At 40.9% G+C, this 23,127-nt stretch overlaps 1 protein-coding gene across 1 annotated transcript in view; it reads left to right on the top strand.

Moving 5' to 3' along the window:
* The window catches only part of LOC126412963 (ankyrin repeat and SAM domain-containing protein 1A-like), a 611,160-nt gene that overhangs the window by 216,221 nt on the left and 371,812 nt on the right, over positions 1-23,127 (top strand). The window contains exon 3 of the mRNA XM_050082855.1: positions 17,010-17,166. Coding sequence (XP_049938812.1) covers positions 17,010-17,166 — 157 coding nt within the window. The remainder of the gene's footprint in view (positions 1-17,009; positions 17,167-23,127) is intronic.

Genomic DNA, 23,127 nt, shown 5'->3' with positions numbered 1-23,127 from the left:
TCAGCATTCTTCTGTGACATCACATTTCAGATGCTTGTGTAATCTTCTTGTCTGAAATCTCTTTTGTCCACGTTTCGCTTCAATATAAGGCAGTACTCCAGACCTTCAGAAAAGACTTCCCAATACTTAAATTCACATCAAATTTTAGCAAATACCTCATTTTTAGAAAAACTTTTCTTGCTATTGGCAGTATGCATTTCATATGTTTCCTACTTTGGTCACAGTTAGTTATTTCGCTGCCCAAATAGCAAAGGTCGTCAACTTTTATTAGCGCCCCATTTCCTAATCTCATTCCCTAAGCATCGCCTGATTTAATTCGATTACATCACATTACCCTTGTTTTAAGTTTATCATCCTATAACCTATTTCGAGAAGCTATGTATTCCACTCAACTGCTGCTCCAAGTCCTTAGCCGTCTCTACAGAATTACAATGTCATCATCAAATTTTGAAATCTTTATTTCTTCTCCCTGAACTTTCATTCCCTAGCCAAATATCTCCTTGTTTCCTTCACAGATTGCTCGATGTAGAGTTTCAATAACATCGGGGATAGGCTACAAACCTGTCTCACTCCGTTCTCAACCACTGCTTCCCTTTCATGCCTTTCGGGTCATAACTGCAGTCTGATGTCTCTACAAGTTGTAAAAACCTTTCGCTCTCTGAACTTTATTCCTGCTAACTGCAAAATTACAGAGAGTGTAGTCCAGTCAACACTTTCAAAAACCTTTCTCCAAACCTACAAATACTATAAACGAAGATTTGCCTTTCTACAGCCTATCTTCTAAGATAAGTCGTAGGGTCAGTACTGCCTCGCGTGTTCTACGTTTCAGCTGGTATACTGTCTCACTTTCAAATTAAAAGGTGGCGTTGGTCTTTGCCACCATTAAGTTCTAGAGTTACCTGGGCTACGTTCCAGGAAAGGTCTATGATCGATGTGGCTTTCTGTCAGCAGTGCAGGGAAATAATACAGCCATCGGTGCTCCCATTTTCTTGAGATTTAAGTATGTAGAAACCGTAGAGATCGTGTGTGGTTTGCGTTGTAATTTGGCAGTTTACGTAACAGACGCTATACTTTGTAAGAAAGTGCCGCTTTCAGACCAGACGTTGGAGGTCAAGCGCATTACGTATATCCTTGATGGTGCTCACCTTGAGGAAAGCCGTGTTTTCAGCCTTAGCAGTGTTTACGTAACGTCGATCTATGAACTGATCTCGCCAAGCCCATTTACTCGATAGTACTTAACAAATATATCTGGTTTACTGAATTTAATTACCAATACATGATGTATATGTCGCTTATAAAAACACAGATAACGGTAATTTTAATCCTGTCTCAGAAAGGAATAGCCGAGCGGCTCTTGGCGCTACAGTCTGGAGCTGCGCGACCGCTACGGTCGCAGGTTCGAATCCTGCCTCGGGCATGGATGTGTGTGTTGTCCTTAGGTTAGTTAGGTTTAAGTAGTTCTAAGTTCTTGGGGACTGATGACCTCAGCAGTTAAGTCCCATAGTGCTCAGAGCCATGTGAACCAATCAGAAAGGAAACGAGAGCCTTAGAGGAAAGTCATTGAGTGACACACACACACACACACACACACACACACACACACACACATACACGTTGAGAGAGAGGGAGAGAGATATCAGAGGGGAGGCAGAGGAGACGACAGACTATTTAGCTAGCTGTAGCAGCAGCTGAGAGGCTAGTATGTACGCCTTTCCAGCCACAGAAAAAGGAAATTTTTTTTGTTTTGGCGCTAATTATTTGCCAGAATTTTCTCCGTTTTTTAAATATAATTTTATATTTTTCCTGCCGTTAAAAAGATTTTTCTACCCTGGCACTAGAGCCCCGAGTGGTAGAAACCAGGTGAAACTCGTGTAGCTTATCAACGGCGCAAGAGAGAGCAGACAGCACGCGCTTAACGCTTGAACGGGCATGTGGTCAGGCGTGTCGAAAACAGCGGAGCAGAACTCTGAGCAGCATTCCACGGGAAGTCGGCCGCCGGGCGGCTCGTGTTGCTTACGTAACGCGCGGTCCCTTCTGTAGAGCTGGCCTGGCACTCCACACACACACACACACACACACACTTGTCCAGCGCAATACAACTACTAATGGTCAGTGCATGTACACATGTTTCCATCGTTTATTCATTTCTGAATGTGTTTTACCCAGAGGTGTACAAATTTTCATTCTAACCTGCCTGGCTGTATCTCCGCTGCAATGATTATAGCAGATCAACTTGCTGCAACGGGGACACAGGAGTATATGTATACTGAAGCACAGTGGTTAAAGCAGGTCAGTATGGATTTCTGCAAACCTAGCGAGCTTCACGGGACACATTCAGTTTGCTGCACCAGACAACAGGTTTCGGTGTTACTGCAACGTCACTAATCAGGTATATGTTTGCGTAGGTAGTTTCAATGCAGCTCATTTATCATAAAGGTGGGAGCAGCAAAATGAACAATCCAAAGTTAAACGAGATCGATGGAAAAAAAAAAATTCATATGTGTGTGAATTCCTACTAAGGGACCAAACTGATGAGGTCATCGGCCCCTAGACTTACACGCTGCTTAAACTAAATGAAACTAACTTATGCTAAGAACAACACACAACCCATGCCCGAGGGAGGACTCGAACCTCCGGCGGGAGGAGCCGCGGAATCCGTGACTTGGCGCCTCTATCCGCGCAGCCACACGGCGAGATCAAGGATAAATTAAGAATTGCGTAATATATACCATTCTCGAAACAGAGCCCAAGTCCAGCAGGGGAAAAGTGTTCATGTGTTTATGGGGCAGTTTGAAATAACTCGATAGGTATCTCGCATTGCGAATTGTGTAAAAAGTTACCAGACACTGATTAGGTAACTTCGAGATGTTACATGTTTCTAAATTTGACCAGCAATTTCCCTCACTAATAAATATTTTGAAAGAGGACAAAGTGTCTGGCAAGTGTGTGGAAATGTGTGCTACAGTCTTGAGACTAATCAACAGTATATATGCTTTCTAAATTTAGGGAAACATTGATTGAAATAGGGAAAAAAATATGGCTCAAGCAAGTACGGTAACATTAAGTATGCAATTGGCATCCAACTGCTAAATGTAGAGGAGAGAGCAGATAGGTGAGGGGAGAAGACTTGGCTGATAATGTGATAGAAGAAGAAACAGGGAAGAGATGGGGGATCCAGTATTAGAATCAGAATTTAAGAGAGCTATGGGAGACTTTAGATCAAGGATAGATAACATCCCATGAAATTTCTAAAATCATTAGGACAAGTACCAACAAAACGACTACTAACGTTGGTGCGTAGAACGTATACGAGACAGGAGATATACCATCAGAATTTCGGAAAAACATCATCCACACCATTCCGAAGATAGCAAGAGCCGACAAGTGCGAAAATTATCGCAGCTCGTGCATCCATGTTGCAGACAATTATAATATAGAGAAGAATGGAAAAGAAAGTTGAGGATCCCTTAGAAGACGATTATTTTGGCGTTAAGAAAGGTAAAGACACCAGGGAGGCAGTTCTGACGTTGTGGTTGATAGTGGAAACGAGACTGAAGAAAAATCGAGACACGTCAGTTGGATTTGTCTACCTGCAACAAGCGTTCGACTGTGTAGAATGGTGCAAGACGTTCGAAATTCTGAGAAAGATAGGGGTAAGCTTTAGGGGTAGGGAAAGACGAGTATTAATACAATATGTACAAGAACCAAGAGGAAATAATAAGACTGCAAGACCAAGAACGAAGTGCTTGGATTAAAAACGGTATAAGACAGGGATGTAGTCTTCAATTTATACATCAAAGAAGCAGTGCAGGAAATAAAAGACAGATACAATAGTGAGGTTGAAATTCACTGTCAAAGGATATCAACGACAAGATTCGCTGATGACATTGCTCTCTTCGTTGAAAGTGAAGAAGAATTACAGGATCTGCGGAATGGAATGAACAGTCTGTTGAGTACAGAATACAGATTGGGAGTACATCGAAGAAAGACGAAAGTAAAGAGAAGTAGCAGAAATGGGGCCATCGAGAAACTTTTCAGAACTGGGCATCACGAAGTAGACGAAGTTAAGGAATTCTGCTACCTAGGCAGCAAAATAACCCGTGATGGACGGAACAAGGATGACGTAAAGAATGGATTAGCACTGGCAGAAAGGGCATTCCTGACAAAGACAAGTATACTAGTATCAAACATAAGTCTTAACTTGAGGAAAAATTTCTGAAAAATGTACGTGTGTTGCACAGCATTGTATGATAGTGAGACTTGAATTGTGGAAAAATCGGAACAGAGGAGAATCGAAGCATTTGAGATGTGGTGCTACAGAATAATGTTGAAAATTATACGTACTGTTAAGGTAAGAAATGATGAGGTTCTCCTGAGAATTGGCGAGAAAAGGAATACGTCGAGAACACGGACAAGAAGAAGGGAGAGCATGGTTGGACAACCGTTAAGACATAACGGAATAACTTCCATGGTACTAGAGCGAGCCGTAGAGGGTAAGAACTGTAGAGGAAGAGAGAGGTTGAAGTACATGCGGCAACTAATTGAGGAAGTAGGTTGCAGTCGATACTGTGAGGTGAGAAGGATGGCACAGGGTATGAATCCGTGGCGGGACGCATCAAACCAGTCAGGAGACTGATGACACAAAAAAAGCCACTCGAAAAAAATATTTGTATTGTCGTTTGTTATCTGACTTCAGACTTTAAATATTCTCGAAAGTTCTCGGGACCGATATCCTGTCATTATCAGTGTTGATAACAGGCAAAAATCGTGGAGGTTCTATGTTCCCGGGATGGCTGAGCTGACTATATACACAATGAAGTTTGTACGGAACCCACAGAGCGCGAGTTCTACCTGCGCTGGCGAATTTTTTGTAATCTTAAAATAGTAACAGAATTAATTTTCCAGTGGTATCAGTGGTTACTTGCACTCAGGTTCAAAAAGAACGGGGCCCAAACGCCTGTTCGACCGGCCATATTCCCAAGAATTCGTTGTAAAAGGCCGCGGCAGGTTGGTTCCCTTGCCCCTTTCTTCCAAGTCGAGCTTTTGCTCTGAATCTAATGGTATCACTGTCGGCGGAACATTATTCATTAATTCTCGTTCCTTCCTTCTCCAACGAGAAATAGTCCCGAAGTAGTGTGTTTTTACTCGCAAAAGTAGGCGCCAACACTAAATCAGTATCCCGGGTTCGATTCCCGGCGGGGTCAGGGATTTTCTCTGCCTCGTGATGACTGGGTGTTGTGTGATGTCCTTAGGTTAGTTAGGTTTAAGTCGTTCTAAATTCTAGGGGACTGATGACCATAGATGTTAAGTCCCATAGTGCTCAGAGCCGAGCCACTAAATCAGTATGTTCGTTTTGAATACTTTTGTGACGGTGCATTAATAAACTTTTATTGGGCTTATATTGGCATGTGTTATGCCATTAATAGCGTATTTCCTAGTTAGGATTTTTAATGGTTTTAATGGAATAGTGTACCTGCGATCTCCGTTTCTCGATAGTGCAGTAAGTGCAAATACTTGCTCTCACTTCTGTAGGACAAGCAGGATCTCGTACAAGGAAAGAAACTTACTTCAACGCTCTGTTTACGAATAATGTTTGAAATTGTTACCGAATGACAAGTGGCATTATGGCGAATAATATATTATTTCTCCTCTGGTAATACCTCTCACGAGGATGCGCAGAAGGTTAACGAAAACATACTGTTATGTTGTAAACAGACGGAACGTAATTGATAATTATCAACTGAAGAAAACGAATTTAACGTACTATTCGCGTTTCACCTTTATTATTTGTAGGCAATGGATTTTTATGTGCTGAAGATTCTTAAAATATTTTATTTTTTATGCAGGGAAAATATAAAAAATACGCATGAAAAATGCGAAAATATTTTGTTTCATTATTACAAAACTGTAAACACCTGTGTTTAAAAATCACCGACAAAAAATGCTCAAGCATTGACGGATTGAAACAATTCGCTTTTGCAGTGAACAAAAAAACTTTCTCCAATTTTTCCAACACAGACCGTTATCGCTTGTCTCGAAACAACGCACGAGAGCGGGAGAAGGACCTTCCAATCTCACGTGGTGATAGTCTTCCACATTTCATCAAAAGAATGTCAATGGCACAAACATTTTCAGTTTTACGAACTTCCACTTCCAAAACCTTGGCAATTTAACACCTGATGTGAACTCCACTATTTTTTTTTTTCGAACACACTTGTAAATTTTTGTTCAATAGGTTGCGCTTTTGGACCTTTGAGTGAATTAATTTTTTATCGGTGTTATGCCCTTCATTTACTGCCTCAATTAACAAGCTGGTTGATGTTTCTAATTCTTTGATACTGGGAAAGAAGAAACTCAAAATTGCAGATATGTAAGACAATTCATTTTTTAGTAAAGTGTCGTTAAGCCCTGAAGAATTTCAATTGAAGAAGCGTCATCCTTACTAAGTTCATCAATCACCAATTTAAAATTTTCGGAAATGCGTGCGTAATATATTACTTCTTTCAACCGTGTCCCGCAACGAGTAACAGTGGTAGTAGGTGGAAGTGGAAGATAAATTTTTCGCTCTGACCAAATCATTTCTTGTTGGCGTTTCCACGTCATCTTCTCGCCATTTGAAATTAATTTGTCCAATTTACGATACAATATACGCCTGCGCTCACGTGCTCTGTGTAAAACAGGCCGGCCGTTGTGGCCGTGCGGTTCTAGGCGCTTAAGTCTGGAACCTCGTGTCCGCTACGGTCGCAGGTTCGAATCCTGCCTCGGGCATGGATGTGTGTGATGTCCTTAGGTTAGTTAGGTTTAAGTAGTTCTGAGTTCTAGGGGACTGATGACCTCAGATGTTAAGTCCCATAGTGCTCAGAGCCATTTTTGTGTAAAACATGTACTATACATGTTACATGTATCACTTGTGAGACGCATACAGAAAGGCCTGCGGCCGCCTTCTTCATATATGAAACACCATCCGTCACTAGGAGTAAAACACTATCAAATTTCACCCCATTCGGCCATAACAACTGCAGAGATTCATTGAATAAAGGAGCGATTCTAATATTATTCGATGCCGATACTTCTTTATATGCAAACAGAAAATACGAGGGCAACAATCAAACACTGTTGTGTACATTGCATCAGCCGTCCATATCGTAAAGAACAGATTCCCCTTTCAAATAGCAATACGTCTACGAATAATCTTCATTCAAATCGCGGTCTCATAATATGACAGTGCACGGGATTTTTTGTTAAACTAAAAAATTATAACAAAGAAAATGACATTATGCGTTTTTAGCAAAATAAGTTAGAATATTTATTTATGTAAAACATTGAAAAATGTGTGTCTTTATGTGAAACAGTATTCCGTATACGATTGAAATGCGCTGCGGCTGGGAATTTCTTTCTTAATTACAGTTTTTATCTATAAGAAAAAAGAAAAGTGTTTACTTAGAAACCCGTTTCTTAATTATTTGAAAGGCATCACAGTGCCGTTAAACATATACGTACGTGTTCATACGATTTCATTTTACGTGTTGGACACTGTAAATTGAGGTTATAAGTAGTTTTGCCATGTACTGATTTTCTATGACGTAATGACAGTTTCAATTTCTGCTTACGTAATTCGTTGACGCCGCTTTTCACGTATTATTGTTCCGGTATTAGGGGTTCATGTGCTTACTGCCATTCGAAATTTCATTTGCACAGTACTAGTAAATGAACAGCCCATTTTACTTCACCTTATGTTTTGAATGTTGTTGCTAGCTGTTGAATGTCATTGCCAGCTATCGAATTTGTTTTTGTGATCCCAGTGATCTGTGGGTACGTGCATTTGTATTTTTTTTTAGTATGTGTGGTTTAGCCGGCCGGGGTGGCCGAGCGGTTCTAGGCGCTACAGTCTGGAACCGCGTGACCGCTACGGTCGCAGGTTCGAATCCTGCCACGGGCATGGATGTGTGTGATGTCCTTAGGTTAGTTAGGTTTAAGTAGTTCTAAGTTGTAGGTGACTGATGACCTCGGAAGTTAAGTCCCATAGTGCTCAGAGCCATTTGAACCATTTTTTTGTGTGGTTTAGTATGTATGTATTTATTTATTTTGTATACCGTTTGTCTGCATTACTTATTTTATTAGATATAGCAGAGAGTTTGTGTTGATGTGTGTCTGATTATCACCTGTTCGTCGTTTATGATCTGTTTGTTCTCTGCAGTGGGTTTCTGGGTGTGTAGTTTTCCTGCATTGCGATAAGGCATTTGTTATGGTTGTATATCCCCATGATTTTCGCGTGTTATTCTGAGTAGGTAGGATGATGGTTATTTGCTCCTATGTTGTCAAGCCTACTTACAGGTTTTCTGCCAATACTGGACTTCTAATGAAGTATGTTCATAGCAAAAGCCAGAATCCAAATGAGTCTCTGAATTAGCTCATATAGAAATCATACTCAAAAAACACATTTTCATCTGCTACAATGGCCATAATTGCAGCTTATGCTACAGGTCTTGAATTTAATGATTGGAACGTAGGGAGGATGAAGGTATTTGAGAGGATGGGCTTTAAGATAGGAAATTTCACGGAAGACAGCTTGAGAAAAATAGATGTACAGTTCCTCTCTGCAGTTCAAAAGTCCGCTGAAGACATGACAAAGGAAAGACTGCAGAAAATAAGAAAACAGAACAGAAGCCTTGAAGGTACAGACAATCCTGAGCACAAACCTAGGGCCTTCTGAAGAGCTGACTTAAGAATAAACGTTAGGTTGAACTTTAAAGTCCATTTACTGAAAAATTGTGTTTTTTAAAGTATATGTTTCTTTTTCTCAGAGACTGTGAAGGCTAGAATTATTAAATATGGTACACATTTTTCTATAAAATCATTAAATTTGGAAATTTGTGTAAGCTGGAATTTTGCATGAATTTTATTTGTACTTACAGAATTATAGTTAAAAATAGTAAATTTTCCTATACGATATATTTTTAAAAAAACCTCACGTGAGATGCTTACAATATGCAGAGAGATTAAACAGTGAAAACATTGTAGAAATTTCTTGGATACTTTCTTAGAAAAAGCGACATATGTTATTTTTTGAAAATAAAATTTTTGAATTCCCTCAAATGTTAGAGATATAGCCCAAGAAACATTGCAGTAAATGTGTAAATTCCATGTAAAACTTGGTGCAAAATTTCATTGCCGTACCTTCAAAATTGTGGATTAGGTGCATCTTTCAAATAGTGTGTATTTTTTATGAACTTCTCCCCTAAAGCAGTGAAGGACAATCGGCCGAGAAATCGCAGTAGTAGTTCAAGAGTTCAGTTTTGTAAACTGAAGGAGAACTTCACAAGCTTAACTTCGGAACGAAAATAGCACTTAATATATGAACCCATAGCAACTGCGGTACCAATACATGGCATGAATACTTGTCTGTCACCAGCTGTATCTCTGTAATAATAAAAGTTGTACACGTGTCACATGGAATGTTTCATTCAAATAGACTGTACCGCCACCTCATAAAATAATTACATCTCTCTTTAAACGCACTGTATTAATTTATTCATTAATGAAAGTTGTGATAGGTAATGTTGTTCTTTTTTTTCTTTTTAGAAGTATTAGCTCAGTTCAAGGAATCGATACTGGTTAAAAGGAAACACATTTTTTTGCGGAAATGTGTCCGTAATTTATGAACACTTATGCCTAATGACTTCTCACCTTCTATAATAAAAAGCTAGTAAAGAAGTACATTTTGAGAAAAACGTAAAGAATTTATTGGTGATTCTCCTTGCTCCATTGCTAATTTCTTGTCAGAAGCAAGTGGTGTATGTATTGTCAAGTATATCACAAAACATGAACAGTGTCTACTGACTTTGGTACAGCTTTAATGTAGTAGTGCGATCTGTGTAAGTAAACCTTGTGATCTCTCTTTAGTTTGTCGGTACCTGGATTCACAAGCGTAGGAAGTGTCTGTTGCATGTTACCAGGTATACATTCGAATATTGGTCATAAGCTTTTCAATTAATGTGTAAATGAAAGAAACCAGACAAACTTAATCAAATTTAATTTTTTATAGATAATAATAATAATAATAATTAATAATAATAATAATAATAATTTCGTGCGGCTCAAATGTCTTTGTGTTGGGCGCCACTTGGGAGACTTGTGTACCACTGACATACCGCAGCATCCAACCTCGGAAGGGGGACGTACACTTTAACGTGGAATCTGAACCACATATTGTTTCTGACGCCTTCTCACGTCGTTAAGAGGTGAAGGGTAAGTTAACCAAGACTTGGTCCGACCGAGTTTCGATCCCGCACCTTTCAGTTTTCAAGAATGCTCTTTACCGCTACACCACCAGGCCCGACATCTATGTAGATACTTCCTCTATGGGTTTGACTAGTGACTTACGAGAGACAAAATATGTGACCTAAATGGTCGCATCTTTGGCTTGGATTGACTTAGAAAAGTAAATTTTTTGCACTGCCAAGGGACCGCAGACCTTGACATAAATTTGAACTTGGACCTCTACCCGTCCCTGTTAAAAAGGGATCTTGACAAACGGACTGATAGACAACAAAGCGATCCCATATGGATTCCGTTTTTAGCGATTGAGATACGGAACCCTAAAAATCAAAATATGAAATCAGAGTATGATCCTTGTTAACAAGTAAAAGATGTATGTGTTGTTGTTGTTGTGGTCTTCAGTCCTGAGACTGGTTTGATGCAGCTCTCCACGCTGCTCTATCCTGTGCAAGCTTCTTCATCTCCCAGTACCTACTGCAACCTACATCCTTCTGAATCTGCTTAGTGTATTCATCTCTTGGTCTCCCTCTACGATTTTTACCCTCCACGCTGCCCTCGAATACTAAATTGGTGATCCCTTGATGCCTCAGAACATGTCCTACCAACCGATCCCTTCTTCTGGTCAAGTTGTGCCACAAACTTCTCTTCTCCCCAATCCTATTCAATACTTCCTCATTAGTTACGTGATCTACCCATCTAATCTTCAGCATTCTTCTGTAGCACCACATTTCGAAAGCTTCTATTTTCTTCTTGTCCAAACTATTTATCGTCCATGTTTCACTTCCATACATGGCTACACTCCATACGAATACTTTCAGAAATGACTTCCTGACACTTAAATCAATACTGGATGTTAACAAATTTCTCTTCTTCAGAAACGCTTTCCTTGCCATTGCCAGCCTACATTTTATATCCTCTCTACTTCGACCATCATCAGTTATTTTGCTCCCCAAATAGCATAACTCCTTTACTACTTTAAGTGCCTCATTTCCTAATCTAATTCCCTCAGCATCACCCGACTTAATTAGACTACATTCCATTATCCTTGTTTTGCTTTTGTTGATGTTCATCTTATATCCTCCTTTCAAGACACTGTCCATTCCATTCAACTGCTCTTCCAAGTCCTTTGCTGTCTCTGACAGAATTACAATGTCATCGGCGAACCTCAAAGTTTTTATTTCTTCTCCCTGAATTTTAATACCTACTCCGAATTTTTCTTTTGTTTCCTTTACTGCTTGCTCAATATACAGATTGAACAACATCGGGGAGAGGCTACAACCCTGTCTTACTCCCTTCCCAACCACTGCTTCCCTTTCATGTCCCTCGACTCTTATAACTGCCATCTGGTTTCTGTACAAATTGTAAATAGCCTTTCGCTCCCTGTATTTTACCCCTGCCACCTTTAGAATTTGAAAGAGAGTATTCCAGTCAACATTGTCAAAAGCTTTCTCTAAGTCTACAAATGCTAGAAATGTAGGTTTGCCTTTCCTTAATCTTTCTTCTAAGATTAGTCGTAAGGTCAGTATTGCCTCACGTGTTCCAGTGTTTCTACGGAATCCAAACTGATCTTCCGCGAGGTTGGCCTCTACCAGTTTTTCCATTCGTCTGTAAAGAATTCGTGTTAGTATTTTGCAGCTGTGACTTATTAAGCTGATAGTTCGGTAATTTTCACATCTGTCAACACCTGCTTTCTTTGGGATTGGAATTATTATATTCTTCTTGAAGTCTGAGGGTATTTCGCCTGTTTCATACATCTTGCTCACCAGATGGTAGAGTTTTGTCAGGACTGGCTCTCCCACGGCCGTCAGTAGTTCCAATGGAATATTGTCTACTCCGGGGGCCTTGTTTCGACTCAGGTCTTTCAGTGCTCTGTCAAACTCTTCACGCAGTATCATATCTCCCATTTCATCTTCATCTACATCCTCTTCCATTTCCATAATATTGTCCTCAAGTACATCGCCCTTGTATAGACCCTCTATATACTCCTTCCACCTTTCTGCTTTCCCTTCTTTGCTTAGAACTGGGTTTCCATCTGAGCTCTTGATATTCATACAAGTCGTTCTCTTATCTCCAAAGGTCTCTTTAATTTTCCTGTAGGCGGTATCTATCTTACCCCTAGTGAGATAGGCCTCTACATCCTTACATTTGTCCTCTAGCCATCCCTGCTTAGCCATTTTGCACTTCCTGTCGATCTCATTTTTGAGACGTTTGTATTCCTTTTTGCCTGTTTCACTTACTGCATTTTTATATTTCCTCCTTTCATCAATTAAATTCAATATTTCTTCTGTTACCCAAGGATTTCTACTAGCCCTCGTCTTTTTACCTACTTGATCCTCTGCTGCCTTCACTACTTCATCCCTCAAAGCTACCCATTCTTCTTCTACTGTATTTATTTCCCCCATTCCTGTCAATTGCTCCCTTATGCTCTCCCTGAATCTCTGTACAACCTCCGGTTCTTTTAGTTTATCCAGGTCCCATCTCCTTAAATTCCCACCTTTTTGCAGCTTCTTCAGTTTTAATCTACAGGTCATTACCAATAGATTGTGGTCAGAGTCCACATCTGCCCCTGGAAATGTCTTACAATTTAAAACCTGGTTCTTAAATCTCTGTCTTACCATTATATAATCTATCTGATACCTTTTAGTATCTCCAGGGTTCTTCCATGTATACAACCTTCTTTCATGATTCTTAAACCAAGTGTTAGTTATGATTATGTTGTGCTCTGTGCAAAATTCTACCAGGCGGCTTCCTCTTTCATTTCTGTCCCCCAATCCATATTCACCTACTATGTTTCCTTCTCTCCCTTTTCCTACACTCGAATTCCAGTCACCCATGACTATTAAATTTTCGTCTCCCTTCACAATCTGAATAATTTCTTTTATTTCATCATACATTTCTTCAATTTCTTCGTCATCTGCAGAGGTAGTTGGCATATAAACTTGTACTACTGTAGTAGGTGTTTGCTTCGTATCTATCTTGGCCACAATAATGCGTTCACTATGCTGTTTGTAGTAGCTTACCCGCATTCCTATTTTCCTATTCATTATTAAACCTACTCCTGCGTTACCCCTATTTGATTTTGTGTTTATAAGATGTATGTATACATCAATAATTCGGTTAATATTTTCCCCATTACACAAACAGGCCTAAGAATATGAGTTAATGTGACACTAATGTGTTAATTATAATCCCATGTATTATCACATACATATTGTAAGGTGGCAGAATAAATGGTCAGTTTCGCACCTTGCAGAGTTTTATACATCGTAACGAGAAGGTGAATATGATACGTAACTTACTGCGGCGGTAATGAGCAGATTTGCCTACAAGTATGTAATACAAGAGGGATGACACTCAATCGACGGTATTAACACACCGCTCCTATATAATGCATGTCAATGAGCATAAGGTGAAACAAGTAGTGAGAGGAATCGTTTTGTGTGGAAGCAAGCGCGGGCGGAAGCAGAGGCCGCACCACGGAAGACACCACGAAAAGCTCCTAGGGGGGTGTCCCATGGCGAGAGTCAGCGACCGGACAGGTGGCGCATACTGAAGAGCAAGTAACGGGCCACCAGAAGTAGGACAGAAAGAAGCTTTAGAAAACTGCGTTTCGGAATTCCAAATGGATACGAACAAAACCAGTGACGCAGTTGATCACGTGAACAGCGAATGGTACACATGTGATTGTACACATGTAACTTTTAGGCGTCTGGAGAGGGGACAAAACGTCCGATTGGCGGAAACGAACTAGGAAAGAGTAAAGTGCCGAGATTTCGACGCGGTTCAATGGTCGGGCCCTTGCGATTGGCAGAGAGAGTTTCCACAAAATAAGAGGAACGCTCCTATTGGTCGGAAAAAGTCGTGATGTGGAGAACGAAAGAGCCCATGTGGGGAAACAAATAGGATACGAGAAAGACAAGAGCGAAATTTTTCGTGGACTCTTCTCTTAACTGGCGTCAAGTGCAGAATGGAGCGCATAAGGCTCTAGACGACACAGAGCAGAAATTTGAGTGAACACTGCTTTCACTGCAGCTAACATTAAGCTAGAAATTAGCTGTAGCATCGTTGAGCTCCAACTGTGGAGGAACGAACCATCCAGTTAGTTAATTGTCCTTGCGAGAACTGAGAGGGCATTTTAATATGCATGCTGGTCCAACCATGCGCGTGCATATCGACATATTCCAAGACTAGGGATGAGTACCTGTTTTTGGACAACATGGTTGTGGACATGAAGCAGCGATTAGTATGCTTAATCAAGTATTCAAAAACAGTCTTAATCGCATTTATTATTATTATACCACCAACCGGTTTCAACCCGACGTAGGGGTCATCTTCTGGGCGTTTACACCATTGGTCGACTGCTGGTGTAAACGCGCAGAAGATGACCCCTACGTCGGGTTGAAACCGGTTGGCGGTATAATAATAATAAATGCGATTAAGACTGTTTTTGAATAATTGATGAGTACAAGTTGCCTCGTATAAAGAGAAACATAGGGAGAGTGTCTCCCGATAAAATCAGCAAAGCCTTAATTAGTTTTATAGAAATTTCAGAGGGCGAGAGCAGCCATGCAGACTACAGCTGATCGCAGCTAAGGTAAATACCGCGAGCATAGGCGTAAACTTGTTGGTTCACCAGCTTGCGTGCACTGTAAGCTCGAGCGACCTTGGGCAATCTTTCGCTCAACTTGTCACAAAACTAACGATCCCCCGTACACTTGATTGTCGTCCTAAATAGTACCGAACTGTGAACCGGAATCGGATGATTTATCGTAGTACTGGACACCATCATGAAGTAGTCGTAAGAATAATTTTGTAAAGAAACTTAAAGTTTACGATTGTTGTATTTAGGATTATTTCACTTTCAGAGGACGAGATGGGTTCATTTGACAACTGTCGTAACATTGTCACCTTGTAAACTGTGTAAATGCGTGTATTTCTGTGATAAGATTGGAACATTAAACCAAAATTATTTACAGCTTACACAGTTTTTGTTCTGACCCAAAAACCTTACAATATAAAAGTATGTCAGAAAAACTCATAGAAAATCTATAAGTTCAGTAAATTTATGTAGCAGCTTTGTATGTGTTTCTCATTTTTTTCTTTCTTTTTTCCATCGCCATCTGTTTCTAAATTTCTCGTTCAGATCATGCTATCCTAAATGACGTAACTTTCACTCTCACTTTTACTTTCATCGCTGTTGTGATTTCCTGAAGTGATATTTATCATTGGGTTCATTTCCAGTAGAACTTGTGTTTAACTCAGTTTCTACAATGACTTTTGGTCGTGAAAAAGGTTGTTTATAAATGCCTCCAGAGTTTCAGAAGAGGGCCGCACGGAAACTACAAGACTAGGGAGAAATGACACACATCATTGGATAGAGTATCTCTCCAAGTTTCAATTCGTAATGCACGCCATGGCGTAGTTGCATAGAGGGTAGACACGTCAGAACATACAGGGTGTTACAAAAAGGTATGGCCAAACTTTCAGGAAACATTCCTCACACACAAAGAAAGAAAATATGTTATGTGGACATGTGCCCCGAAACGCTTACTTTCCATGTTAGAGCTCATTTTATTACTTCTCTTCAAATCACATTAATCATGGAATGGAAACACACAGCAACAGAACGTACCAGCGTGACTTCAAACACTTTGTTACAGGAAATGTTCAAAATGTCCTCCGTTAGCGAGGATACATGTATCCACCCTCCGTCGCATGGAATCCCTGATGCGCTGATGCAGCCCTGGAGAATGGCGTATTCTATCACAGCCGTCCACAATACGAGCACGAAGAGTCTCTACATTTGGTACCGGGGTTGCGTAGACAAGAGCTTTCAAATGCCCCCATAAATGAAAGTCAAGAGGGTTGAGGCCATGAGAGCGTGGAGGCCATGGAATTGGTCCGCCTCTACCAATCCATCGGTCACCGAATCTGTTGTTGAGAAGCTTACGAACACTTCGACTGAAATGTGCAGAAGCTCCATCGTGCATGAACCACATGTTGTGTCTTACTTGTAAAGGCACATGTTCTAGCAGCACAGGTAGAGTATCCCGTATGAAATCTTGATAATGTGCTCCATTGAGCGTAGGTGGAAGAACATACTGACGAAACTAAAGTGAGCTCTAACATGGAAATTAAGCGTTTCCGGACTCATGTCCACATACCATCTTTTCTTTATTTGTGTGTGAGGAATGTTTCCTGAAAGTTTGGCCGTACCTTTTTGTAACACCCTGTATAGGGAACCGCTCCGTACTGTGGCATCGAAATATTTCGCACCTGCAGGTAGCAATCCAATAACCAGTTTTCCAAAAGTGAGTCTGATCACAAACGGTGTCCGTATTGAACACCTGAAATATGGGTTAAGAACTTTGAGAGATGCACTATCCACTGAAATGTCTTATTTTCTGTATGCCTTGCAATTCTCTTGCAGAAATGCTTTGAGACCGTAGAGATGCTTATGAATAATCCTGTATTTCTTTTCATTTCTTTGCATTTTCGGGATTTGCAAACGTCATCGCCAACAGTCCTTTCTTCATTTAACAATTTGCAAATTCACCGATCTCACAAAAAAACAACAAAAAAAACCTTTGTGACTCTTTAAACAGTGAGCACGGAGTCGGGATGTAGAGCTAAATACCCCCACAGTGATTACGGTAATCAGTGTGTTTCTTTCGAATAGGAAGATGCCTGAAGTATATGTCTACAGGTGGAGACGTGTTCACCTGTTGCAGAGAGGTGGTGCAGCTGCTGCTGGCGCACGAGGCGTCGACCAACATCGTGGACGGCAAGGGCTCGTCGCCGCTGCACCTGGCCGCGTGGGCGGGCAACGTGGACATCGTGCGGCTGCTGCTCTGCCACGGACCCTCCGTGCCCAACGTTAACCTCACCGTGAGTACCGCCCGCTGTCGCCAGGCGAACTGCACTTGTACGACGGGCCCCCCACGCATCTTCACTTACGATGCCAGTTAGTACTGGAACACCGTGTTTGGGTAGTGGAGAAACAGAAACTTGTGAGGTGACTCGAACTTCGTATTTCACGGAGTCGGGCTTCGGATAAGGATTCGCTCTTTTTCGTGCAGCTGACATCTCCACTCACGAACTTCTCAAGAACAGTTTTGCACATCCGTATCTGCGAACGTATGAGGGTTTCGATTCAAGGGAAACAGCAAATGAAATAAAAAGCTATATTCTTAAAAAAGGACAGCAATTACTTGAGGCAGCACAGCAGCCCAGGAATAGATTTTATACCGGCAGAGCTTAACCACTGTTAGCGCGGGAAAATCAGAAAAATAGTAACTTTCCACTAAAATATAATTATGTTGGTGTTGCTCCACACCGTGCATTGTAATAAGCTTGGATCGTCCTTAGCATAATGTCCACAGGTTGAGACGTTGATCCTCAAGCACGTCCACTCTTTAACAGCTGCCCCGGGCCTATAGTGTATGAGGAGGCTTCCTGCGAGTATACATTGCAAGCCTCAACTGATGTCAACTATGCTTAAAAAAGAATGGTCCAATCCGATATGTCGGAACCCCCCCGCCCCCCCAAAAAAAATGTTTTATACAGGAAGAATACGCAGAAAAAAACAGTAAAAATTTTCGTTTCTAAGATACACTACAAGTATTTTAAAAAATGTTGAAAATTGCCAAATTCATAGCTCGCTAGGCGGCTGGAGTAATGTATGCCCCTACCGTAGCTGTGGCATACAGGACATGCGCAACACAGAAAACGCTTATCCTTCATTGACGACACATCGGTAAACAGATAACACGGTCGTAATTTGTCAAGCGAATTTCCGTTTCCATTGATATTTTCACTGTTGTTTGCAGTTAGTATTCACTCGAATTTGTATCTCGTCTAATATCATAATAATTAGCTGTTGCTTCTGCGGTATCGCTTAAGTGTTAAGAGTGGATGTGAAACTGAATTAATTTTTTTTCCCTTCCGGTAAAAGCAGGGGAACCTATTGCTCGCGCGCAGCTGCCGAGGGCTGCTCGAAGGTCAATGTAAAACTAACGCGATACGAAGTCCTGTACGCTTTAATTACAGGCTGTTCTCGGAAAGTTATTTGCAGTTCTCGTGGACACTTCAGCACAATCCTTTCTTGGAAATTAATTGCAATCCCAAATTTTCTTTTGCGTTTCATTTCATGACTCTTACGAAAATATTAAGAAGTACAGTATATTCACTATTATTTCGGTTTATTTGAAGTTTAAATAACGTAAAAATTGAAAATAAAAGCCTTTTCGCGTAGGGAGTCGAACTCACGACTCTCGTATTGCTGTTCTGTACACTTTCCACTGCGCCAAGAACTGCTTTGAATCTACGTTAACATAAATGCCTCTGGCCTCGGCTGACCCGCGCCGAGAATGCTGTTGCTTCTAAGCGATAAGGCGTCTGGAGCTCCCACGTCTACGACTTTATTTCTGGCCAAGTCCTGCATACACCATAAATTTGTGCGAAATTGATGTTGGTGGTTAGGCGCGGTCCCTTTGTAATCTTGAAATGGCCCACAGAGTAGTCTTGACAGGACATTTATGAGGCATAAACGATAATTAATTTGGTAATGGAGTAAAGTGTGAGTGGTAAAAACTGTTGATGGTGACCAAGGCTTGACTACGTTAACAAGGTTGAACAGTATATAGCTCGTAGTAGCTATGCAGAAACGAAGGCAGTTGCACTGGATTGACTAGCATGTAGAATTAAAGTCCACAACAAATACAGCTGGTAGACTGTTCTAAATATCCGTGTATTATTTCGGGCTATTCTTTTAGTATAGAGTAGTTTTCATAAACGTTAGCCGACTTGTAATTTTGTTTTTGGAGATACTGAATCTCGTAAAGAAATAATTGGTTTGGTCTGACTGACGATTTGTTAAGCATCTAAAAATGCATAATTGGTATAGTGAGATTCTGCAGGCGAGCTGCTGATGTCTTTTATATGGGTCGTCTCAAACCTTTCGGGTGAAATCGAAGCAGGTGATAGTGGATTCGTAACCGATTATATTGGGATAGGGAACCAGTTGTCGGAAGTGCAAATTTATTGTGTTATGGACATACACAGTGTAGACCGCATACACAGAGTACAACGTAGCTTATGACAATTGTTCAAAGCGACGGCCGCCAGTCTCAATGCATGTGTCGCAACGGCGCATGCAGTTCTGCCGCACACGTCTCGGGTGTCAATTGTACAATGGAACAAACAACGAGTAATAAACAGCCGCAACAGGCATTTCTGGAGTGAGGACAATCCCCACAACACCCACATCGGTGGCCACCAGCAATGGTTCTCTCTCAGCGTATGGGCGGGCATTGTCCAAGGTCACCTAGTAGGACCTATTTGCCCCCCCCCCCCCACTCCCTCCCTCCTTTGCCCGGACCAATTTACGTGGTGTTCGTGTGAGATGTGCTGCCATAGTTCTTGGAGACTTTACTCCTTGTTGTCTGCGAAATGATGCGGTTTCAACGCAACAGTGCACCAGCCCACCGCATTGTTAATGTCCGTGAGCACATAAACAACACGTATCCTCATCGTTGAATTGAAAGAGGATATCCTGTCCTATGGCCAGCGGGATCGCTCTGGCCTTTTTTCTCTTGGGTTACGTCAAGACGTTGGCGTATAAAATATCCATAGTAACTGATGGATGGAGACCTGCTTGCCAGGATCCAAGCTGCCCGTCTCCTGGTACAACAGACACCGTGCGCCATTGCCACGCATCCGTTGAGACTGGCAGTCGTCAGTTTGAACAGTTGCTGTGAGTTACGTTTTTATGCGGCATATTCTGTGTTTGTGCATTTCTGACCATTGGTTCCCTATCTCAATATAATCGGTTGTGGACGTATTGTCACCTGTTCCAATTTGACTCAAAATGTTTGTAACACAGCTCCCGCTTCCTTCTTACATGGTATTCCAGTGTCAGTAGAATTTCAAACAGGTTGTGTATTCATGCTGTATTTTTCAACTGCGGTGTTTAATTGAAGTGCCGTCGAGGTAAGCGCCGATAATTTGTAAAAAGTGTTGTATAGCTTAATTATCACATATTAGCAGCGAAAAGACTTCCGAAGATACTAATGACGGTTCATTTGCTGGGCGATTATGCTCCCTTCCCTCCCTCCCTCCCTCCGTGACAAAACGCTACAGCAACACGAATGAAAGAAAAGTAATACTGAGAGAGAGAGAGAGAGAGAGAGAGAGAGAGAGAGAGAGAGAGAGCTAGGCTTATGAAAGAGAGTGATTGCCTTATACCTAAGGGTATAATGACGGTTCATGTAAAGATCTTATTTATCCATTGTACTCGCTTTTGAGTCCGTAGGTAGTTGCTCTCTCGATCTTTCGTGATTGAAATAGAGACTACCAAATTTTTTGCATAGTTAATGAATCATTTTGCTTCCGTAGTTGGGCAGAAGTTTCGTTTAATCGCCTCGGTACGGTTTTTGTTGACATTGTAGCATGCAGCGCTTTCTTACTGCATTTTATGCCATACCATTGTTCTGTATTCATGTTGCCATTGGTCGTTGTAAGCTATATTATAGTCGTTTGTTTGTGGGGCATTATAAACTGTACAGTGTAACGTAATGGTCCTTTTCTGCTCAGGCTTTCTTTGCGAATTTCATAATGTGGTTAACAATTAGCATAGTGATGCCTGCTGTGCAATTTCTGCAACGATAAAAAGAAAAAAAAGTCAACCTAAATTCCATTTGTGTGGAAACGGTACAGTTAACTAGCTAGCAAGCAATACACTTCGGTTTCATTCTTTCTGGTAATGATTCTTTTTCATTTGTCTGTTTCCTGAAAGGACTTGTTTTTGTTTGATGTTGTTACTCTGATCTGTTGTTTGCGGTGCGGCAGGGGCACGCGTACAACAGCTTTCATTTCATACAGCCGCTGTTTACCTGATTGTGTGAAATGTTTAGCAACGTGAATCAGGGTAGTTTGGAATTCGAGCGCAATGTACATACCCCGCCGTTAAATGCATCACAGCAGAATGCGGAGAGTAGCTTTTAGTGAGGTGTTGCTTGCTAAACGAAGGAATTAGAATTTAAATGGAGACAGACTAGCTGAACTCTGCCACGATGGTTAGTCTGGACCTCTGTTCCATCTAACATGCGTTGACGGTGTGAAGGTCATAATATACTGTGAACGTGTACGTTCTAGAGCAGGTGTGTCCAACCCGCGGCGCGCATGCTGCTCAAAGCAAGTACCAATGCGACCCAAGAAGTGAGCAACCATCAAGCGATCGGTAATTAAAACGTTCCATAAAATTCCGTTTTTATAAAGTTACGATAAATTGAATATTTTCTGTTTCAAACTCTGGCAACACGATGCTATTCTCTCATTCGTCCACCAGTTTATTTATTTTTTATTTTTAAATTTGCTCATATCTTATTGTTAATGTTAGCTATATTATGTACGGCCCAAAAATGCTCGTCTTCTTCCAGTGTGGCCCAGGGGAGCTAAAATGTTGGGCATTCCTTTTAGTCATGTGAACTGCTACGCACCGAACTTCAGTTTAGGCACTGTAGCCAGTGGACCAATTGAAATGTCTAACAACTTCTATGCCGTTGGTTATATGCTTTCGTAATCACGTTTCTTCGTACAGTATTATTTCTTTTTACATTGTGCCAGTCTTTTCATTTACCACGCATAACTTTTCTCTCCACTGTTGCTTCAAAAGCTAAGTTAACTGTTCCTGTCTAAGAATGTATACCATTACCATCTACTCATTTTTCTGATGAGTGATTTTATTAGAAATATGTTCTTCTTTTTACCTCTTCATTTCGTATTTTAGTCACCTCCTTATTGGTAACAAACTTCTGGACCATCGCATATTAAAATCCTTGAAATTTCCTCTTTTCTACTTATGTGCAGTTTAGGTTCGCTACCACTATCTTAAACTCCAAACGTATTGTAGCAGAAACTTTTACTCTGCTCCACATCGACATTTATTTATTTACTAGCTGACCCGTGCGGACAATTCGCACTCTGTGCTTATGTCACCAATAGGTAACATAGTAATGGGGAAATAAGGGAGCCGCGCGGGATTAGCCGAGCCGTCTAAGGCGCTCCAGTCATTGGCTGTGCGGCTGGTCCTAGCGGAGGTTAGAGTCCTCCCTCGGGCATGGGTGTGTGTGTTTGTCCTTAGGATAATTTAGGTTAAGCAATGTGTAAGCTTAAGGACTGATGACCTTAGCAGGTAAGTCCCATAAGATTTCAAACACATTTGAACATTTTTTAAATAAGGAAATGCAAGTATTTGTTAATGAAACGTATTATATTTTGAATATGGTAACATATATTAGTCTCATTGTAAAAAAATCGATATCATTATGTACAGTATATTTAACTGAAAAACATATAGAAGCAGATATTGTTTTTGTCGGATCAATTTATTTTTTTAAAATTCTGTACCTTAGAAAACTTCTTCGAAAACGTCGGTAACAGTTGTAATGTGGTCGTCGTTTTCTTTTTGGCTGTATGTGTCTTTAGAACAAACAGAAATGTCACTGCTTTTGCCAGCTCGTGAAAAAGTCGCGTATAACTGTCCATGCGAAGAAACAGGTTCTGGTAAATACAATCCTGCCCTTTGAACCATCTGACCTTGTGCTTTATTAATGGTCAGAGCGAAGGCTACTTTTATTGGGTACTGTTTCGTTGTCATTTGGAATGGCGTGGTTGAATCAGAAGGTATTGCCGGGCAAGAGCACAGTTTTCACGGAGTTCAAAAATTCTATGAGGTACAATTGAAAGTTGTTTACTTGTTCAAGTTGGTCAGAATCAGAAATGAGGTAAAGCTTTGCCTCTGCAGGTAAGAAATGGAAGTGACATATTCGTTAATTTTTGTACGTTCAA

Source organism: Schistocerca serialis, chromosome 7 (assembly GCF_023864345.2).
Source record: "Schistocerca serialis cubense isolate TAMUIC-IGC-003099 chromosome 7, iqSchSeri2.2, whole genome shotgun sequence".
NCBI lineage: Eukaryota > Metazoa > Arthropoda > Insecta > Orthoptera > Acrididae > Schistocerca > Schistocerca serialis.
This window is presented reverse-complemented; position numbering and strand designations above follow the sequence as displayed.